General features: G+C 38.4%; 4 protein-coding genes across 4 annotated transcripts; 2 read left to right on the forward strand and 2 right to left on the reverse strand.

The window, feature by feature from the left end:
- Positions 1-110: 110 nt before the first annotated feature.
- Positions 111-6,407, forward strand: LOC113493732 (titin-like). The gene is made up of 4 exons (XM_026871727.1): positions 111-3,012; positions 3,244-3,477; positions 3,604-4,260; positions 4,637-6,407. Exons 1-4 carry the CDS (start codon positions 654-656, stop codon positions 4,840-4,842), a joined length of 3,456 nt encoding a protein of 1,151 aa, XP_026727528.1. The 5' UTR covers positions 111-653; the 3' UTR covers positions 4,843-6,407.
- A 38-nt stretch (positions 6,408-6,445) lies between these two features.
- On the reverse strand, positions 6,446-12,990 carry LOC113493739 (transmembrane protein 234 homolog). The gene is made up of 4 exons (XM_026871734.1): positions 12,254-12,990; positions 8,697-8,839; positions 8,251-8,413; positions 6,446-7,823 (listed from the first exon to the last, which is right to left on the reverse strand). The coding sequence occupies exons 1-4, from the start codon at positions 12,267-12,269 to the stop codon at positions 7,759-7,761; spliced, it is 387 nt and encodes a 128-aa protein (XP_026727535.1). The 5' UTR covers positions 12,270-12,990; the 3' UTR covers positions 6,446-7,758.
- LOC113493736 lies at positions 11,258-12,255 on the reverse strand. The gene has a single exon (XM_026871731.1). It carries the CDS (start codon positions 12,211-12,213, stop codon positions 11,287-11,289), a length of 927 nt encoding a protein of 308 aa, XP_026727532.1. The 5' UTR covers positions 12,214-12,255; the 3' UTR covers positions 11,258-11,286.
- Positions 12,991-13,067: 77 nt separating the features above from the next.
- LOC113493737 lies at positions 13,068-14,126 on the forward strand. Its single transcript, XM_026871732.1, has one exon. It carries the CDS (start codon positions 13,099-13,101, stop codon positions 14,008-14,010), a length of 912 nt encoding a protein of 303 aa, XP_026727533.1. The 5' UTR covers positions 13,068-13,098; the 3' UTR covers positions 14,011-14,126.
- Positions 14,127-15,432: the final 1,306 nt, after the last annotated feature.

A 15,432-nucleotide genomic window follows, 5' to 3' on the forward strand; every position in this document is an offset into this window, starting at 1 on the left:
TAACGGCTTACTCTCGCGTATTTATCGGGAGTGTCCAACTAGATAGAACCCATCCGACAGCTCATGATTGCGGACTCCGGTTGGGTCCGAAACTAGTCGGGCTACCCCGATAAATATGCGGGAGTAAACTGTTACATCATTTAATAAAACAATAATAATAAGTTACGTAGGCGGGTGTGATATGTAACTTGATAACAGGGGCTGGTCATGTCTATTAATAGAGGTTAACAAATGTTGAACATATGCACTTCAATAATAAGCAGTGAACACGGAAACAAACAATATATTACAATCCTGAGTATTCTAGAGTGACACTAATTGTATTGAATAGGATATAATATATGCTTCGCAGTACTCAAGTGCCGACTTTAAATGTTCGCATAATTCCTGTCTTATGCATGAATTTTATTTTATTTTACACACGAGGAGATTTTGATGGGTTATAAATCAAATTTGTTAACATTGCAGTCGTGCCCAACAATCACAGACGTATTATTGAAAAGGTATCAATCAATGAATTAAGTTCACTTATTCTGTCTTCGCCCAAGTCATACAATCGAGAGTGAAACATTGATAGACATAAAGATGATTTATCAAACTTAGGCTGTTGTTATAATATACACTTATGTCTTGCAGTTGTTCCGGGCAAGCTGATGGCGCCACTGGCTCCTATGGAGCTCGAGAGAGCTCTCCCACCAGATCCCATTCCCCCCAAACCCCCGGAAATGTACATGCCAGAGGACACCCACATATTTGATAAGCCTAATTACCTTCCTAAGCCTATTCCTCATTCCGCGAAAATTTCTCCATCATCAATACCAATCCCCAATCCGAGTGTAACGACTTCGAAAATGATGGAGCCCGGGTATCCCAACTACAGTACGCGACTGTACTCGATACCCGGCTATTCTGCATTCCAGCCCGTGTCCTACCCTAGGAAGGAGCAGCCGAGCCAGCCTCCTGCGCCACTGCCTGCTGAGATCCAGGCCCCTGACTTCACACCATATCCGATTGTACCGAAAGAAAACCATGTAGCACCTTCATTTGAAGAAAAAAGTATAGACACAGAACAGCCACTCCGACTCACTCAGCAACAAGAGATCCAAAAAGTACAAACGGATTTCGAAGAACATTTCACTACAGAAATAATACCAGCTACGTCCGTACCTGATGCTTCTAAACTGCAGAATACTGAATCAAAGATGAGTATAACGTCATTAGCACAAGGCTCTGGAGCTACGATAACAATTCCTTCGCAAATACAGAACAATGAAGTCAAAAAGAAATCAGAGAGATTCAGTTTGAAAACTAGCATACCTATCAGTAAACTCGATATGAAATGTGTCAGTAATCCACCAGATAATACCTATCAAAATTCCTTGCCTAAAAAGCCTTTCAACCCAGCTTTCTCAAAAGAGGCTCCAAGAATTGAAATTCAAAGTAACGTTGTAATAAAGTCAGCAACAAAAGAAGCTGAAGTAAAAGAGGCCAAACCGGGAGTGGCGAGCAACAGCATTAGCACATTAATAAATGCGGCTGAAGCTATAAACAAGACTGAAACTAATCAACATCAATTCCGAGTTCCCGATCCTAAACCTGATCCACCGGCTGAGGTGAAGGAGCCCCCAGCTCTACCGAGACCTATATTCAATCCAATGAACATTGAAACAAGTAAAGTTCACATAAATAAGCCTCCGGAGCCGACGTACAATGAACAGAAAAATCAAATAGTATTCATTCAAAACAAGAACAATTCTAATCCAAAGATGTTAGTTACGATACAGCAGCAGAGCCCGCAAGTATTGGTACAACGAAGTAGTTTTGAATCAAAAAACCCGCAAGCTCCTTCACGACTATCCAACCAAAGCAAAAAATGCAAAGATGACGTGGTGAACGAAAGTACTTCGTCAAAAGTAGTGGCTTTGAAGAAGCTACATCAAGAAAACTGTGACGAAAACGATTTTGAGAATTTGATCACTGAGAATCAAATTTATGGCAACAAAATAGTCGTGAAGGAGAAATCTCAAGGAACACTACAGGAGCAAGACTTAAAAAACAAAAAGGTAACGGAAAAGATCAGTCCGCCCGAAACTAAGAATGTAGTGTTACAACCAAACTTTTTATACCTAAGTAATGTCCAGTTTCCTGGTAACTTGATGATGATTAAAAATAACTCAAAAGTTCCGCAAAACACGGACAATAATAAGACTAAAGTAGCGACAAGTGAGAGCAAAGTACAAAACGAAATTCCAAATGTAACGAGTACCGAAGCATGTGTAGAAAATAAGACATCTAAACCTGTTACAACATCAGCAAGCAAAGAGATCCACGTCATAAAACCAAGTAGCAATGCACAAACTACAGCGAACAAAACGAAACCCGACATAGTAATCCAATCGAATCAAAAGGTAATTGTCAATCCTCAGATCGTTTACCAAGTACCGATCGTCTCAACCATCGTAGAAGCTGAGAAAACGAAACCACCGACGGCATGTTCAGACTTCTCCAAATTCGTTACACCCAAGAAGAAATACTCAAAACAGTTTGAGCAGGCACAAGCAAACGAAAAGCCTCTATTCATAGCTTGCCCCTACCAAATGGACTCCAACCTCCAACCTAAAATTGTAATCACTAACATCCGACCAAAAGTGAATAAAGTTGATGAAGTGAGCGCTTTAGATGTTTATGAGAAACGAAAACGTATGAGGCGTTTAAAATATTTGTGTAAACGTGATAAAGATGTTAAACAGGAGGCCAAAAGGGTAGAAAAGAGCAATCTACCAAATGTTATAACACCTGATAAAGTCAGGAATGAAATATACAAAGAGTTCGCGAACACTAAGGTGGGAGCAGACGATGCCAGCAGCGGCAGTGATACTGATGACTACGGCGAAGAGGAGCTCAAAATATATGAAGATATCATTGAGGAGTATGGCGCTAATGGCTACAGTGAGAAGAAGAAAGTTGATTTTATGGCTACGCTGCGGTTGGCGACTTTGAAGGCTTATAAAGGTAAGATTTTGAATTAAGTAACCAAATGACAGATGTGAAATATATATAAGTTTCAAATTCTCACCGTAACAACTAATCTTTGAAACTTTTGCTCTTTCGATTCCCACTTACATTTATATTTATCCCGACAACGTTGAACTAACCGTCACGTGGGTTGCACAATAAGTGATATAATTTACAATTCCAGGTACTGAATTCATGTCGTCATAACACAATTCTTTAAATCCTCAGCGAAAGACCAAGAACTTCAGGACAAAGTGCTGAAGCACGATTCAGTGGCCGCCGCGTACGCCGCTGTGGGCCGGCTGGACCAGCTGCTCAACGTGAAGGCAGGGCCTGATGATGAGGACGCGGCGGACGGGAACGCAGCTGATGACGTCAGCGAGGAGGCCGCCACCGGCCAGAAGAAACAGCAATTCCTTTCCCGGTTGTGTCTCACGCAAGTCTCGCAGCAGTATAAAGATGGTAAGACAAAAAAAAATATTTGTAATTCGACAACTTCTGTCAGTATGAAATTACTAAATCAATCACGACTTTAGAAATTGGTCTTAGTAAATAACTTAAATATTCAAACCTCCAACATGATTCTAGATTACGAGAAAGCCTGGCGTGAAGTGCTAAAAGAGAGGAAACGCCGTAACAACCCAGACACGGGAGAACCCGCTAAGCACCCGCGCGTGTCGCCGGGCAGCCTCGGCTTCGACCCTAACTGCCAGCTCCGCCTGCTCACCGAGATCAAGAAGTGCGTCAACGAGAACAACAACCTCATCAAGAAAAGACTCGATGCCGTCACCAACTCAGACACCACCGACGAGAGCATACCAATTCTGGCTGAAAAGAACTTCTCAGAACTAAACCGACTGTCTAAAATGGCCGACCGCAGCCTCAATCTATTCAAAGTCCCGAACACAAAGAAAAGGGATCTTAACCCTGGTTTCGATAGCGAGAACATTAAAAAACCAGCGCCACCTAGCGCGAAGGTAGACCAGCCGTATCAGAACTATCCTAAGATAAAAATACCTAATTTTTCGAAGATAATTTCGTTGAAAACGACGCAGGAGTGTGATCCAGTGACGTCGACCCCGGCGACGTCTATGGACGAGCCTCAGAACTCGGCGGCCGGCGTGACCGAGATGTTCGCGGAGTCGCCGGCGCCGGGCCGCACGCGCGACGCCTGCTGCCAGGTGGAGGAGCCCACCTGGCCGGACGTTGAGAACCTCGTCAAGACTTACAAGGCTTTTGAAGCAGGTAAGCAACGATCTTTACATCACGGAGTACTCAGAAAACCTTGTATTTACCTTAAATATGCTAACTCTGTTCATTTGGACTGCCTGAAAAATAAGGGGCAACACTGACACTTTTTTATCGTCATCTTGTTCCACCCCTATTATGTGAATATACAATGCAGTCGATCCATCTTCTTATAAGGTTTTGTCGAAGTTATAGACTATCAGATACTTCTCAGTTAAGCATCTCCTTTCCTTTTGTAGCAATCATAATAATCATAATCATAGTGGTTCGTTCGTTTGAATCCAGTTCGTATCGCCATCTCATCAGTACAAATAGCAATAATTTAAAAATCAGCTTGTTCTATCCAACCATCGTTAATTAATATCCTTTACAGTTCGCCGGAGAGAGATATCAAACTTACGCAAACGCAACACGTCCCTCCGCGTGGAGGGCGCGCACATCACGAGGTCCGCGTCGCGCGACTCGGACCGGTCGCGGGCGCTCCTGGCTGAGCGACAGAACTTGGCTGTGGAGGAGAACAACCTGCGCCTGTCACTGCAGCGGCTGCAGAAAGCTATCGAAGTTATTAGAAAAAGCTAAGGAGCTGACAAAACGACGAATCTATTAAATACGAAATAAATAGAGCAGTCTTATCACTAACGTACTCGTACTTACAGCATAATAGGATCCCGATAGATCATTTGAAAATCAGCTTGCTTAAAGATGTCACAATTAAGTTTAGTTTTTAAGAATATAATTGGTAGCAAATGTTGCAACCATCACACATGGCAACTTTTGTGTTACGGTCTATCATCCTGCAGTCAGGAAGTCAGTCCAATTGTAGAAACCTTAACACTGAGAAAACATGGAACTTAATTTGACACCATATAAATCCGCCATCTTTTTTTTCTTTGACTTGAATACTGAGAAAAAAAAAGTATTTTTTCTGTCTTGGAATTTCACAAAAATAGGCATAGAAAAGTAAGAAAACAACCCTAAAACAAGGGAAACAGTAGAATAGGTACTTATTGTATGAAGTCAGAGTTGGAGATAACACGTTGTATATAGCAAAGAGAACTGAACATAAATCTAGGCATAGACAAGAATAGCCTAAGCTTGTCAAATAAATCACTTTTGTAAATATTTAGCCAGTAGTTAAAGCCGAATTGAGACTATCCTTCTTATACAAAGTAGGTTAAAACAGTTGTATTGTGTAAGACAAACCTTCGTCTATTTGAGACATTTTTGTTTGCTGTAAGGTTCTAGATTCGACGCTTTTTATGAAAATAATGTCTGCTATAAAATTGTTGTATTAAAGTAACTACTTGCTTTAAGATATAAAACATAGGACCTTAGGCAGAGTTAAAAACTGTTTTAGTGTTATATTTGTCTCCGTCAAGAAACCTTAAGGTCTGACCATAAGGTGTTGTACCAAAAATTGTAAAATATGTTTTCGTCAATTTAATTGTAAGTAAATAACTAGTCAACTATCACTAAGAATATTTATTATTTTTAACAATTAGTGACGTAGGAAATACACAATATTTTGTGTGATAAATTCTTCCGACGCCATTTAAGTAAAAAAGAGTGAAATGTCATGTCAGTCAGGAAGATTAATAGTTTCAGTTGCAATAGCGACAACAGGTAAATCAATGTAAGTCATAACTAAAGTTCTATTTGAATATGAAATAATATTCGGTTGACAGAAATCATACGACAGCTTTTTACTAAGCAATTTAATTTTACAAAACCAATAAGATATAACTGCTAATTTGACCTAAGGTGGCGCTTGCTTTAAACTAATGTATCAAATCTTTTATTTTAAATACCAAGTGAATTTCTATATTTGAGTATGCTTTAATCATTCACTTGCCTATTTGAAATGTGGGAGTAGAACAATAAATAACCTTAAGGAATTGAAAAAACAATTTGTTTCAGTTCATTCACATTTCTTCGACTACGCCAAGACTAAGCGAATGAATCTTGTTTGGCGTTTCTATTCTTTTTAAGTATATGAAAAACTATGTATGTATGAGTGGCGCCATCTATGAGTCTTTTCTCCTATTTGTAAGATACAGTTTTATAAGCATTGCAGAGTTCACAGTATATTATAGGTAGACGTATTCAATACTGAATGAAACAATAAAACAATACTTCACTTTTTATTCCACTTTTATTTATTACAAGCACAAATACATTTTACAGGCTTGTATAGTTACCGGCACGGATCTTGAGCGCTCGGCGAAAGAGTGGGGATCGCTTTACGCATCGTACAGTCATGACAATATAAAACGCCAATCTTGAGCCGTCTTGAGGTGCATGCAACTGCATCAAAGAAGGAATCACGAATGTCGGCCATAACGCGATGCGCTGCGGGCCAATCACTGCACTGTAGTCCGCCCCGCGCCTCACTTCATACCGCAAACGGGACCCAAAAAATTACTTCTGCGCAGGCGCTCAAGATCCGTGCCGGTAACTATAACACTTGACAATTGTGGTTATGGAATGTTATCTTCTTAGGTCACTGTCTCCCGCTTTTATGTTTTATCCCGTTTTCATGCTCCTGTGCGGCCGTGGGGTCATTTTTAGCGGGCAGGCCTGGCAACAGCTAGTAGGTAACGCTGTAAACTGAAGTCCACGCAGACAGAGTTGCGGGCAACAGCTAGTTATGAATAAACCCACTATCAGCACAATGACCCCTAAGCTGCTTATAACATCTACCTATCTGCATATCTCTATATCTGATAATTTGGTGCAGTCGATGTTATTATGAAGCTAATATAAGTCTTATCATTTATACAAAAAATAATATCGTAGGCACACATAACAGCGATACACGTGGATAAAATTATTATTTAATCTGTGTGTCTACAGGCCGCGTCGCAAACCAATGTAATCTCAGCCAAATGACATTTCTACGATAGTTTAAGTAATTAGATAATACTCGAATATAATATAATATGGAACTGACCGATATGACTGATTTGACTTAGACTGGAGATTATGACTGCACGGATAGGCGCGTGGTTGAGGTCACCACGCCAAACCCACAGATCGCGACATGTCATTGTCGCGAGTTGGATCTCCGCGTAGGACAAGCATTTGAGTCATCCGCGAATGCTTGTCTTGAGTCCGGGTGTCTTTGTGCTCGTAACTTGGATGTTTGTGAAACCTTCGCGACCCAAGGACTAAATTCCTAAATGAGGGTCTTTTTTTAATATCGTAAAAATGTCATTTGGCTTGGGAGCTGTAGCAATTGTGAAAGCGAGAGGTCACTACGGCACGGCAGAAGCGACATCTCTCATCATATGGGATTATAAAATTTCGGGCTCGTTTACAATTATTAAGTTTTCAATTCGTCCACGTTATATTTTCTGTTCTAAACAGGATAAAATATAAATAACATTTATTAAATAATTATTAGTTTTCATACAACTTAGCTTTTCTATAGAAATAACCATTTACTTATACATTTTAAATCGTCAATTATTTCTCTTTACCATTCATTTGAGGTTATCAGCTGGCATCATGACAGCACAGTGCAGTTCCTGCCATTATGAAAACAATACCTATTATAGACCCTGAAACAATAATGGATAAGGTACATTATCCAGTTATTTTGAGACAAAACAAAATATATTAATGTATAATATGTTTTTTTCAACCGCCACCTGAGCTATCGCCTAACGCTGAACGGCAAAATGTTAATGCCGTTGTCAAAATATCGCGATCAGTTTTGTCTACACCTACGGTTAACGTCCGAAATCGTTAGTTAAGGCAAACAGCATTTCAGACAATCCCGCTGCTCCGACAGGATTACAATAAACCTGCAAACGGGTTGTGTTTCTCTTAAAGCCGTTTTAGGCGGTGCGAGAAATAACATGCAAGTTGCGGTACATTGACATCAATGGTCTGTCACTTCTGTTGCTATTGCAGTTTCACCCAGCTATGTATTATAACTTGTATGACATTTCTCGCATCGTCTAAATAAGCCTTTATTATACGAACTGGCATCTAGCGGTTCCTCGAGGCCGCTGGCCGCGCCGGTGAGCGCGGTGAACACGAAGGCGAGGCTGTTGGCGGCGGGCACGGCCAGCGACAGCGGCGCCCTCTGCAGCGACGCCAGGTACGCCACCGACCCGCACTGGTTCACCAGCCAGGGCACCACGTACTGTCGTATAATAAGGTATCGTTTGGAATATGACGGAATGTCAAATGAAAAATCGTAGACTAGAATCCCAGACAATGTCTGTTTGTTTTAGAAAACATCTCCTGGACTTAGTAATTTAATCGTCGCAAGGCGTTTCACAAACATTTAAGACACGAATTATGAATTTATGTGCGTTGTACGTAATTATCATTACCTAAAAGCGATGAAGGAAATATTTCGTGAGGAAACCAGGCAGGCCCAAAAAGGCCGAAAAACCTATTGAAATAACTTGACTTTAGCGAACCTTCCAGTTTCCAAGCAAGAAGGTAACTTCAGCCACGGCCTGCCCCCACCACGTGGTAGCCGTGACGTCGCGCAGCCCCCTCGTACCCTGCCGGATGAAGGGATTGGTGCAGCCCCACAGCGCACCACTTAGCACCAGGAACCCTGGTTATACACAAGTAGATGATAACATCTTCTTCATAGGACTCAAATTAGTGGTTTTTAGGTTTACGCGATTGTTAGACATTGAAATAAAACTACTTTTACGGATTTTATCGCGGTTTAATGCAGGTACAAAGGTTCGGAAAGGTGTCGAAACGTCAGAAACTAAAATCTAAAATTAAATCCATAAAAGTAGTTTTATTTCAATGGACTTACATCTTATCAGAGTTATAGACCTCGGAGCGAACAGTGCACTACATAAGCTACATAAGATGGCTTATAGGTACTTCAAGTGACATTCGTTATGCGGCCCTTGCCTTGTAGTCTAGATCTACCATTATAAAAGCGTTGAGAGCAGGCAAAATGACAAAGCCCACTAATTTTTTTGAGCTAACATGAAAAATAAATAAATAGATGAAAAAAAAGCAATAATTCAAATATGCAAAAAAACTTAATCAAATTTGAATTTTTCTTTGAACAGCTATGATGCCCCCCAGAGAGACACACGGGCACATAATTATAACACCCCGTTGTTCAGGCGTTGGGGTTAAAAATACATGATTGGTTGCGTTTTCTATACATATTTGGGAGTAGGACACATGTGATGTGACGCATCTGTCACTGGCGTTAAAATATTTAATATATTTACGCTATTCGATGTAAATATTTTTCGTCGTCGCCTTTGAACACTAAGCCGACAAAGCTAACAGTGTTTATCTTGATCAAAACCTAAAGATTAATATCAGATTGATTACAGACAAAGATAATAATTATTACCATCTTACTTAGCAATTGATGTCACACTAGTTGTGGCTCGCGGGCCTGCCCGCTACAAATAAAAAAAGGTGACATTTGAAAAAAGGAAAAAAAAGGCTTATTGTATAAAAAAATATTTATATAAAATAGTTACATTCATATAAAAAATAAAACTTTAAAAAAGGTCACAAAAAATTGATTTCCATTACATAATATATATGAGAAATACAATTTTCATTATCATAATCAATAGTTGCATTCAAAATAATCAATCTAGAATTTTAAAATATTTTTGGTCAAATTTCAAATTGAGATCAATTTCAATTGCAAATCTTATTCTAACACTTTCGATAAAATTTAAAAAGAGAAAGTCTTTGTCTCTTTTAGCACTACTTTTTTGGATTCGTAAATTTTTAAGATTTAAGATTTTTAATTCGAGTCAGTAAAATGACAATTGCAATTGTCATTTTACTGACTCGAATTAAAAATCGGACTATAAATATTTTTCGTCGTCGCCTTTGAACACTAAGCCGACAAAGCTAACAGTGTTTATCTTGATCAAAACCTAAAGATTAATATCAGATTGATTACAGACAAAGATAATACGTATTACCTTCTTACTTAGCAATTGATGTCACACTAGTTGTGGCTCGCGGGCCTGCCCGCTACAAATAAAAAAAGGTGACATTTGAAAAAAGGAAAAAAAAGGCTTATTGTATAAAAAAATATTTATATAAAATAGTTACATTCATATAAAAAATAAAACTTTAAAAAAGGTCACAAAAAATTGATTTCCATTACATAATATATATGAGAAATACAATTTTCATTATCATAATCAATAGTTGCATTCAAAATAATCAATCTAGAATTTTAAAATATTTTTGGTCAAATTTCAAATTGAGATCAATTTCAATTGCAAATCTTATTCTAACACTTTCGATAAAATTTAAAAAGAGAAAGTCTTTGTCTCTTTTAGCACTACTTTTTTGGATTCGTATCAAATACAAATAAATACAACAGCTATCACTTACACTAAAGAATATTTTCAAAATAGTTTCCAGATCTTAATTACAATATATTTTTTCAAGAATATTCAGATTTCCCATATTCACATGATTTAATAATATTGCTGGAAAAATATATTTAATAATAATAAAACTATTTATTTCCAGAAAAGATATTTACAATATTTGCCGTAATTATTAGCTAGTAGATAACAATGGTTCAAATATATATAATAGCATCCGCCGCTGAACTAGATTAGGACCTGTATTTCAGAAAAGCGGATTAATTTAAAAACAAATATTGTGTAATATTACATAAAATGGAAAATAAGCCAAGCATCTAAAAATATCAATAAGTTTTATAGATACTATTCACATAAACTTAACAAATATACCATTGAAATAAGTATACAAAGTTGTCAGAAAAATTCAGTTTCAACTGTTATGCTAAGTATAGACAGCAAGCACCTCATACTTATAAATTACACAACTTTCAATTAATATTTAACATGAGCACTTTTCAAAAGACTGAGATGCACACTTATCATCAGACAGATCAACAATATGTGCATTTACCAACAATTGAGTCATTTAGGTCCAATGCCTAGGCAGTTACTTAATTCAAGAAAATATTGTGTGTGTCAAATTGATTGTTTTCGAGCAATCTGAACAACAATTACTTATAAATTATTCTTCCAGTGGTACACCACATCTCATAGGCTTGACATCAGCAAATGGAGTATGATTATCATCGACCCAGTCCACAAATCTCTGGCCTAAGGCAATCGCTATTTCCATGGTCATGACACTGTCGTTCTCTGCTCTGTGAGCGGTGGGTGCAGGCCGACGCAGAACTCTTTCATAAATACAGTGAAGCTTGTACCTCTTCTCTGGCTTTTCATCGTCACCAAAAAAACATCTTCTTGTAACTTTTCTTTTTCTTTCTTGCAGCTTGGTAATTTTCTTTTTTTGTGGTGTTTTTTCATTCTGCTCTTGCATAGAACATGGAATCTTCAATTCATCATCAAGAAACTCTTGTGTTAGTCCTGCTAGATCATCAAGATGATTCTGAGTCTTATCAATGGCCAGACCCGAGATAGACGCCTCATTACATGATCTTATTAATACTTTTCTATCAGAAATTTGTCTATTCACAGATTCATGTATTTTCAGTATGTCGTAAAATGCATAAAGACTGTCTGCACATAGGACATCATCAGGTAAAGTGCAATTTAATTTCACAAAATGGTTCTTTAGAATAGGAAAATCACAGTTGTGACCATTTTCAGCTATTAAACATATTGGTTTTCGGAAAAGTTCCAAATAATTATTGATAGTGTTGAACACATTTTTGTTGAATGCAGTTTCATTCTCTAGCAGGTCGTTGCACAGCCCTGTGAATTCGGCACCGATGGGATAGATCATTCGCTGGGGGTTGAAGCACTTTGTAAACTTACTAATCACTCGCGGCAAAGCACCAGGCCTCGTTTCAACCACATGATCCCGGCTAACTGCCACCATACTCAGTTCAGTAATCCTACTCTTATTCAACTCGTATTTTGGCAGCCCAGTCGTCTCTAAATCTAAGAAGACGTACGTTTCGACTCGCGCCATTATTGTAACTGATGAGTGATGATAAATCGTAAATCCTTACCAATCGCCTCCAACATAACGTTGTCTGAACCTTGTTATTTGCTTGTATTAATGTATCCATACATCAAGACTCTCGAGTGACTCACTTTCTTAATATGGTATACAATAAAATAATTGTTCGTGCTTATCGCCTTATTTCTTGGTTATCCGTTTTGTTTTTATTATTTACAATACATTTACTGAGTAGGTACTCAGATACTGACATTCAGCTTCAAGTTAGAAAAAAAACCACAGATTATAATTGAATTCTAGTGTCGAAATCCAAATGTCAGAATTTAATATTTTTGACACAGAACTACTATTACTTTTTAACCTCCTGGCAACCCGCTTCCTCTTATAAAATTTCTGCCCGTATGTAACACTTTGGTTTAGGCCACTGTCGAGTAGAGACCGCAAATTAGTATTTGCTCATCTCAACTTGGTTAGAGAGTGGTTTCCTAATACCTCTTTTAGATTTTTCCCAGGCCATGAGGAAATAATTACTGGAATTGAGGGTTAGGAATAGATTGGGAAGGAATATTTTTTGCGGCCCAGATGCCGGTCATCCACTTTAATGGTGGACCAGCATCGCCAAACCGAAAGTCAGAATTTTGTGGACAGGGAGGATTATAATCGCTACGGTTGTGGGCAGAATGTTTTTTTTTGGCTGGGAGAAGTATTGCATTGTCATAGGGATGAATAAAGGCACGTATTGGAATTATAATGTTGCGTTGTCGCAGATTTCTATGATTTCCGGCGATATTAAAAAGTCCGATAGCGGCTTGTTGCAAATACAAGATAATGCAAAGATAATAAAATTTCGGAGGCTATTTAACAATTGATAAAGATTTGTCATTAGTCTCCATCATGGTGCAAATCGAAACGTACGTCTTCATCGATCTGGAGACGACCGGTCTACCAAACTTGCAGAATAATGAGACTAAAATTACTGAACTCAGTATGGTGGCTGTTAGCCGGACAGCGTTGTTGAGCGCCACCCGTTTGGCCCTGCCGCGAGTGATTAATAAGTTTACTAAGTGCCTAAACCCTCAACGGCAGATCGATCAAGTCAGTTCAAAAATAACAGGGCTGACCAACGACCTACTCGAGAATGAAACAGCATTCAACTTGAATGTATTCAACACCATCAATAGTTATCTGGAACTCTTCCAAAAGCCGGTATGTTTAATAGCACAGAATGGGCATACCTTTGACTTTCCTATTCTAAAGTATCATTTTGAGTTGTTGAATTGCGCTCTACCCAAGGATATACTGTGTGCTGATAGTCTTTACGCATTTTATGACCTGGGAAAAGATGAACCTGCATTTTTACCAATTTCTAATAGAGAACTAGCATCTAGAAAACGACCCCATGACACAGTAAATGATTCAAGCAAAGAGGGCACTTCAGGTATAAACCATAAACGAAAGTTCATAGAGAATGTACAGAATCTTGATAATCAATCGAATGCTCCTCATTCAGTGCAAGAGCAGAATGAACAAATACCAAATAGGGCAGCCAACCCACCAAGGAGGATTGTAAGAAGCATTTTTTATGAGAATGATCCGAAACCGAATATGCGCTTTAGACTTGAAGATATTTACATAAGAGTTTTAGGAGTGGCTGCTCCAGAAGCACACATGGCTGAGAATGATTGTACCATGGCTATACAAATAGCCAATGACTATGGCCAACGCTTTGTGGACTGGGTTGCGGATAATCAAATGCCCTTTGCTGAGGTAAAAGCTATGAGAAAAGGTGCTAAACTGGGTTTCTAATTTATTGGTAATCTATGTTAAAATTGTTGAAACACTATTTCCTTACAAACTTTCATATTATATTGCGCATAAGTCATCATCAACTCATTGGCAACATTCTTGACCAAGAGCTGTGGTCAACATTTCATTTGTTATCATGTGTGGCAGGTAAACCGCGTCACAATTAGGTAACTTCTTTTTTCCGGAGCGAAAAGCTAATTACTTCAACCTAGGGCGAGGGCACGGAGCGTAGGGATATGTCTGGCTGATCTGGCTTTCCCCGACTAAAAGCTAACACAAAGTACGCAGTGTTTCAGTTGTCAATTTACATTCAGATCCTTATACCACACATGCTCAAAATTGATTAATAATTAATTGATCGTTTACTTTCTTAATAATGATTATCAGTACTGTATTCTATAATTAACAAGTTCTTCTGTAATTTATATGTCACTGGATAACCTTACTTTGTAAATAAATAAATAAATAAATCCTGGGACAACTCACACACGGTTATCTGATCCCAAGCTAAGCAGAGCTTGTGTTATGGTAACCGGACAACTGATAAACTTACTTATATATTTCTAAATACATACATATTATAGATAAGTTACACCCAGACACCAGAACAAATGATCATGCTCATCAATCAATGATCCGTCGTAGATTAGATAGAGAACATTTTTGTGGATAAGAATGAGAAAATATTTAGGTAATAGGTAGGAAACACAATTTAAATGAAACGTATAGGTATTTATGGCATTTTTTTGTGATGTTATTCGTATTTTATTGTATTGCTGTTTTTTTAAGTAGACCAACACAGATACTTTACTCTGCTGGGTAGTTTGTTGCGCCGCGCGCCGTTTCTTCTTCCCAGTTTTAGAAATAGGAAGCGGCGAAGGGTGGGCGAAGCTGGGTAAACTAAAATGTAGACATTGTAAATGAACAGTATCTATATTTTTGAAATTTTTGTGATAACTTTTGTTTGTAATTAACAACATAAGATGTTGTATAGATATTAAAAATAAAAATAAATAAAATAAAATTTCTTTATTTCAGACTCAACAGAAGTCCATACGTTGTTAGTGAGTTAGTAACAGAAAATGCTTATATGCGATGTTAGTGTTATTAGTACTTAATTACATAACCCTATAGCTAATTCCACCCAGTGCCTTTGGATGGGACAATCCGGCCTGTTAGCAATCATCTTCAGGATGCTGTTACGAGTGCCGCGCAAGCGTTGCAGTAAGGAAGCCGCCTTCTTACGCATGATGGCGTGAAAACCATCCGTGTGGGCTGCAGCAAACATTCCCGATGCACTGCAACGCCGCGACAATCGCAACAACATCCTGAAAGCGTTGTTGTATTGTACGCGCAGGACATTATAAGCTCGGCCCGTATATGACACCCATAGGCCGCTCGAGTAGAAAGACTGACAGAACG

This window comes from Trichoplusia ni, chromosome 5 (assembly GCF_003590095.1).
Source record: "Trichoplusia ni isolate ovarian cell line Hi5 chromosome 5, tn1, whole genome shotgun sequence".
NCBI lineage: Eukaryota > Metazoa > Arthropoda > Insecta > Lepidoptera > Noctuidae > Trichoplusia > Trichoplusia ni.

Coding starts and splice junctions, on each gene's coding strand:
- LOC113493732 (XM_026871727.1), top strand. CDS start 654: ATGGCGCCACTGGCTCCTATGGAGCTCGAGAGAGCTCTCCCACCAGAT. Junction 3,013..3,243: donor GACTTTGAAGGCTTATAAAG/GTAAGATTTTGA, acceptor TTAAATCCTCAG/CGAAAGACCAAGAACTTCAG. Junction 3,478..3,603: donor CTCGCAGCAGTATAAAGATG/GTAAGACAAAAA, acceptor ACATGATTCTAG/ATTACGAGAAAGCCTGGCGT.
- LOC113493736 (XM_026871731.1), bottom strand. CDS start 12,213: ATGGCGCGAGTCGAAACGTACGTCTTCTTAGATTTAGAGACGACTGGG.
- LOC113493739 (XM_026871734.1), bottom strand. Junction 8,414..8,696: donor TCTTGCTTGGAAACTGGAAG/GTTCGCTAAAGT, acceptor ATTATACGACAG/TACGTGGTGCCCTGGCTGGT. Junction 7,824..8,250: donor CGAGGAACCGCTAGATGCCA/GTTCGTATAATA, acceptor TTATTGTTTCAG/GGTCTATAATAGGTATTGTT.
- LOC113493737 (XM_026871732.1), top strand. CDS start 13,099: ATGGTGCAAATCGAAACGTACGTCTTCATCGATCTGGAGACGACCGGT.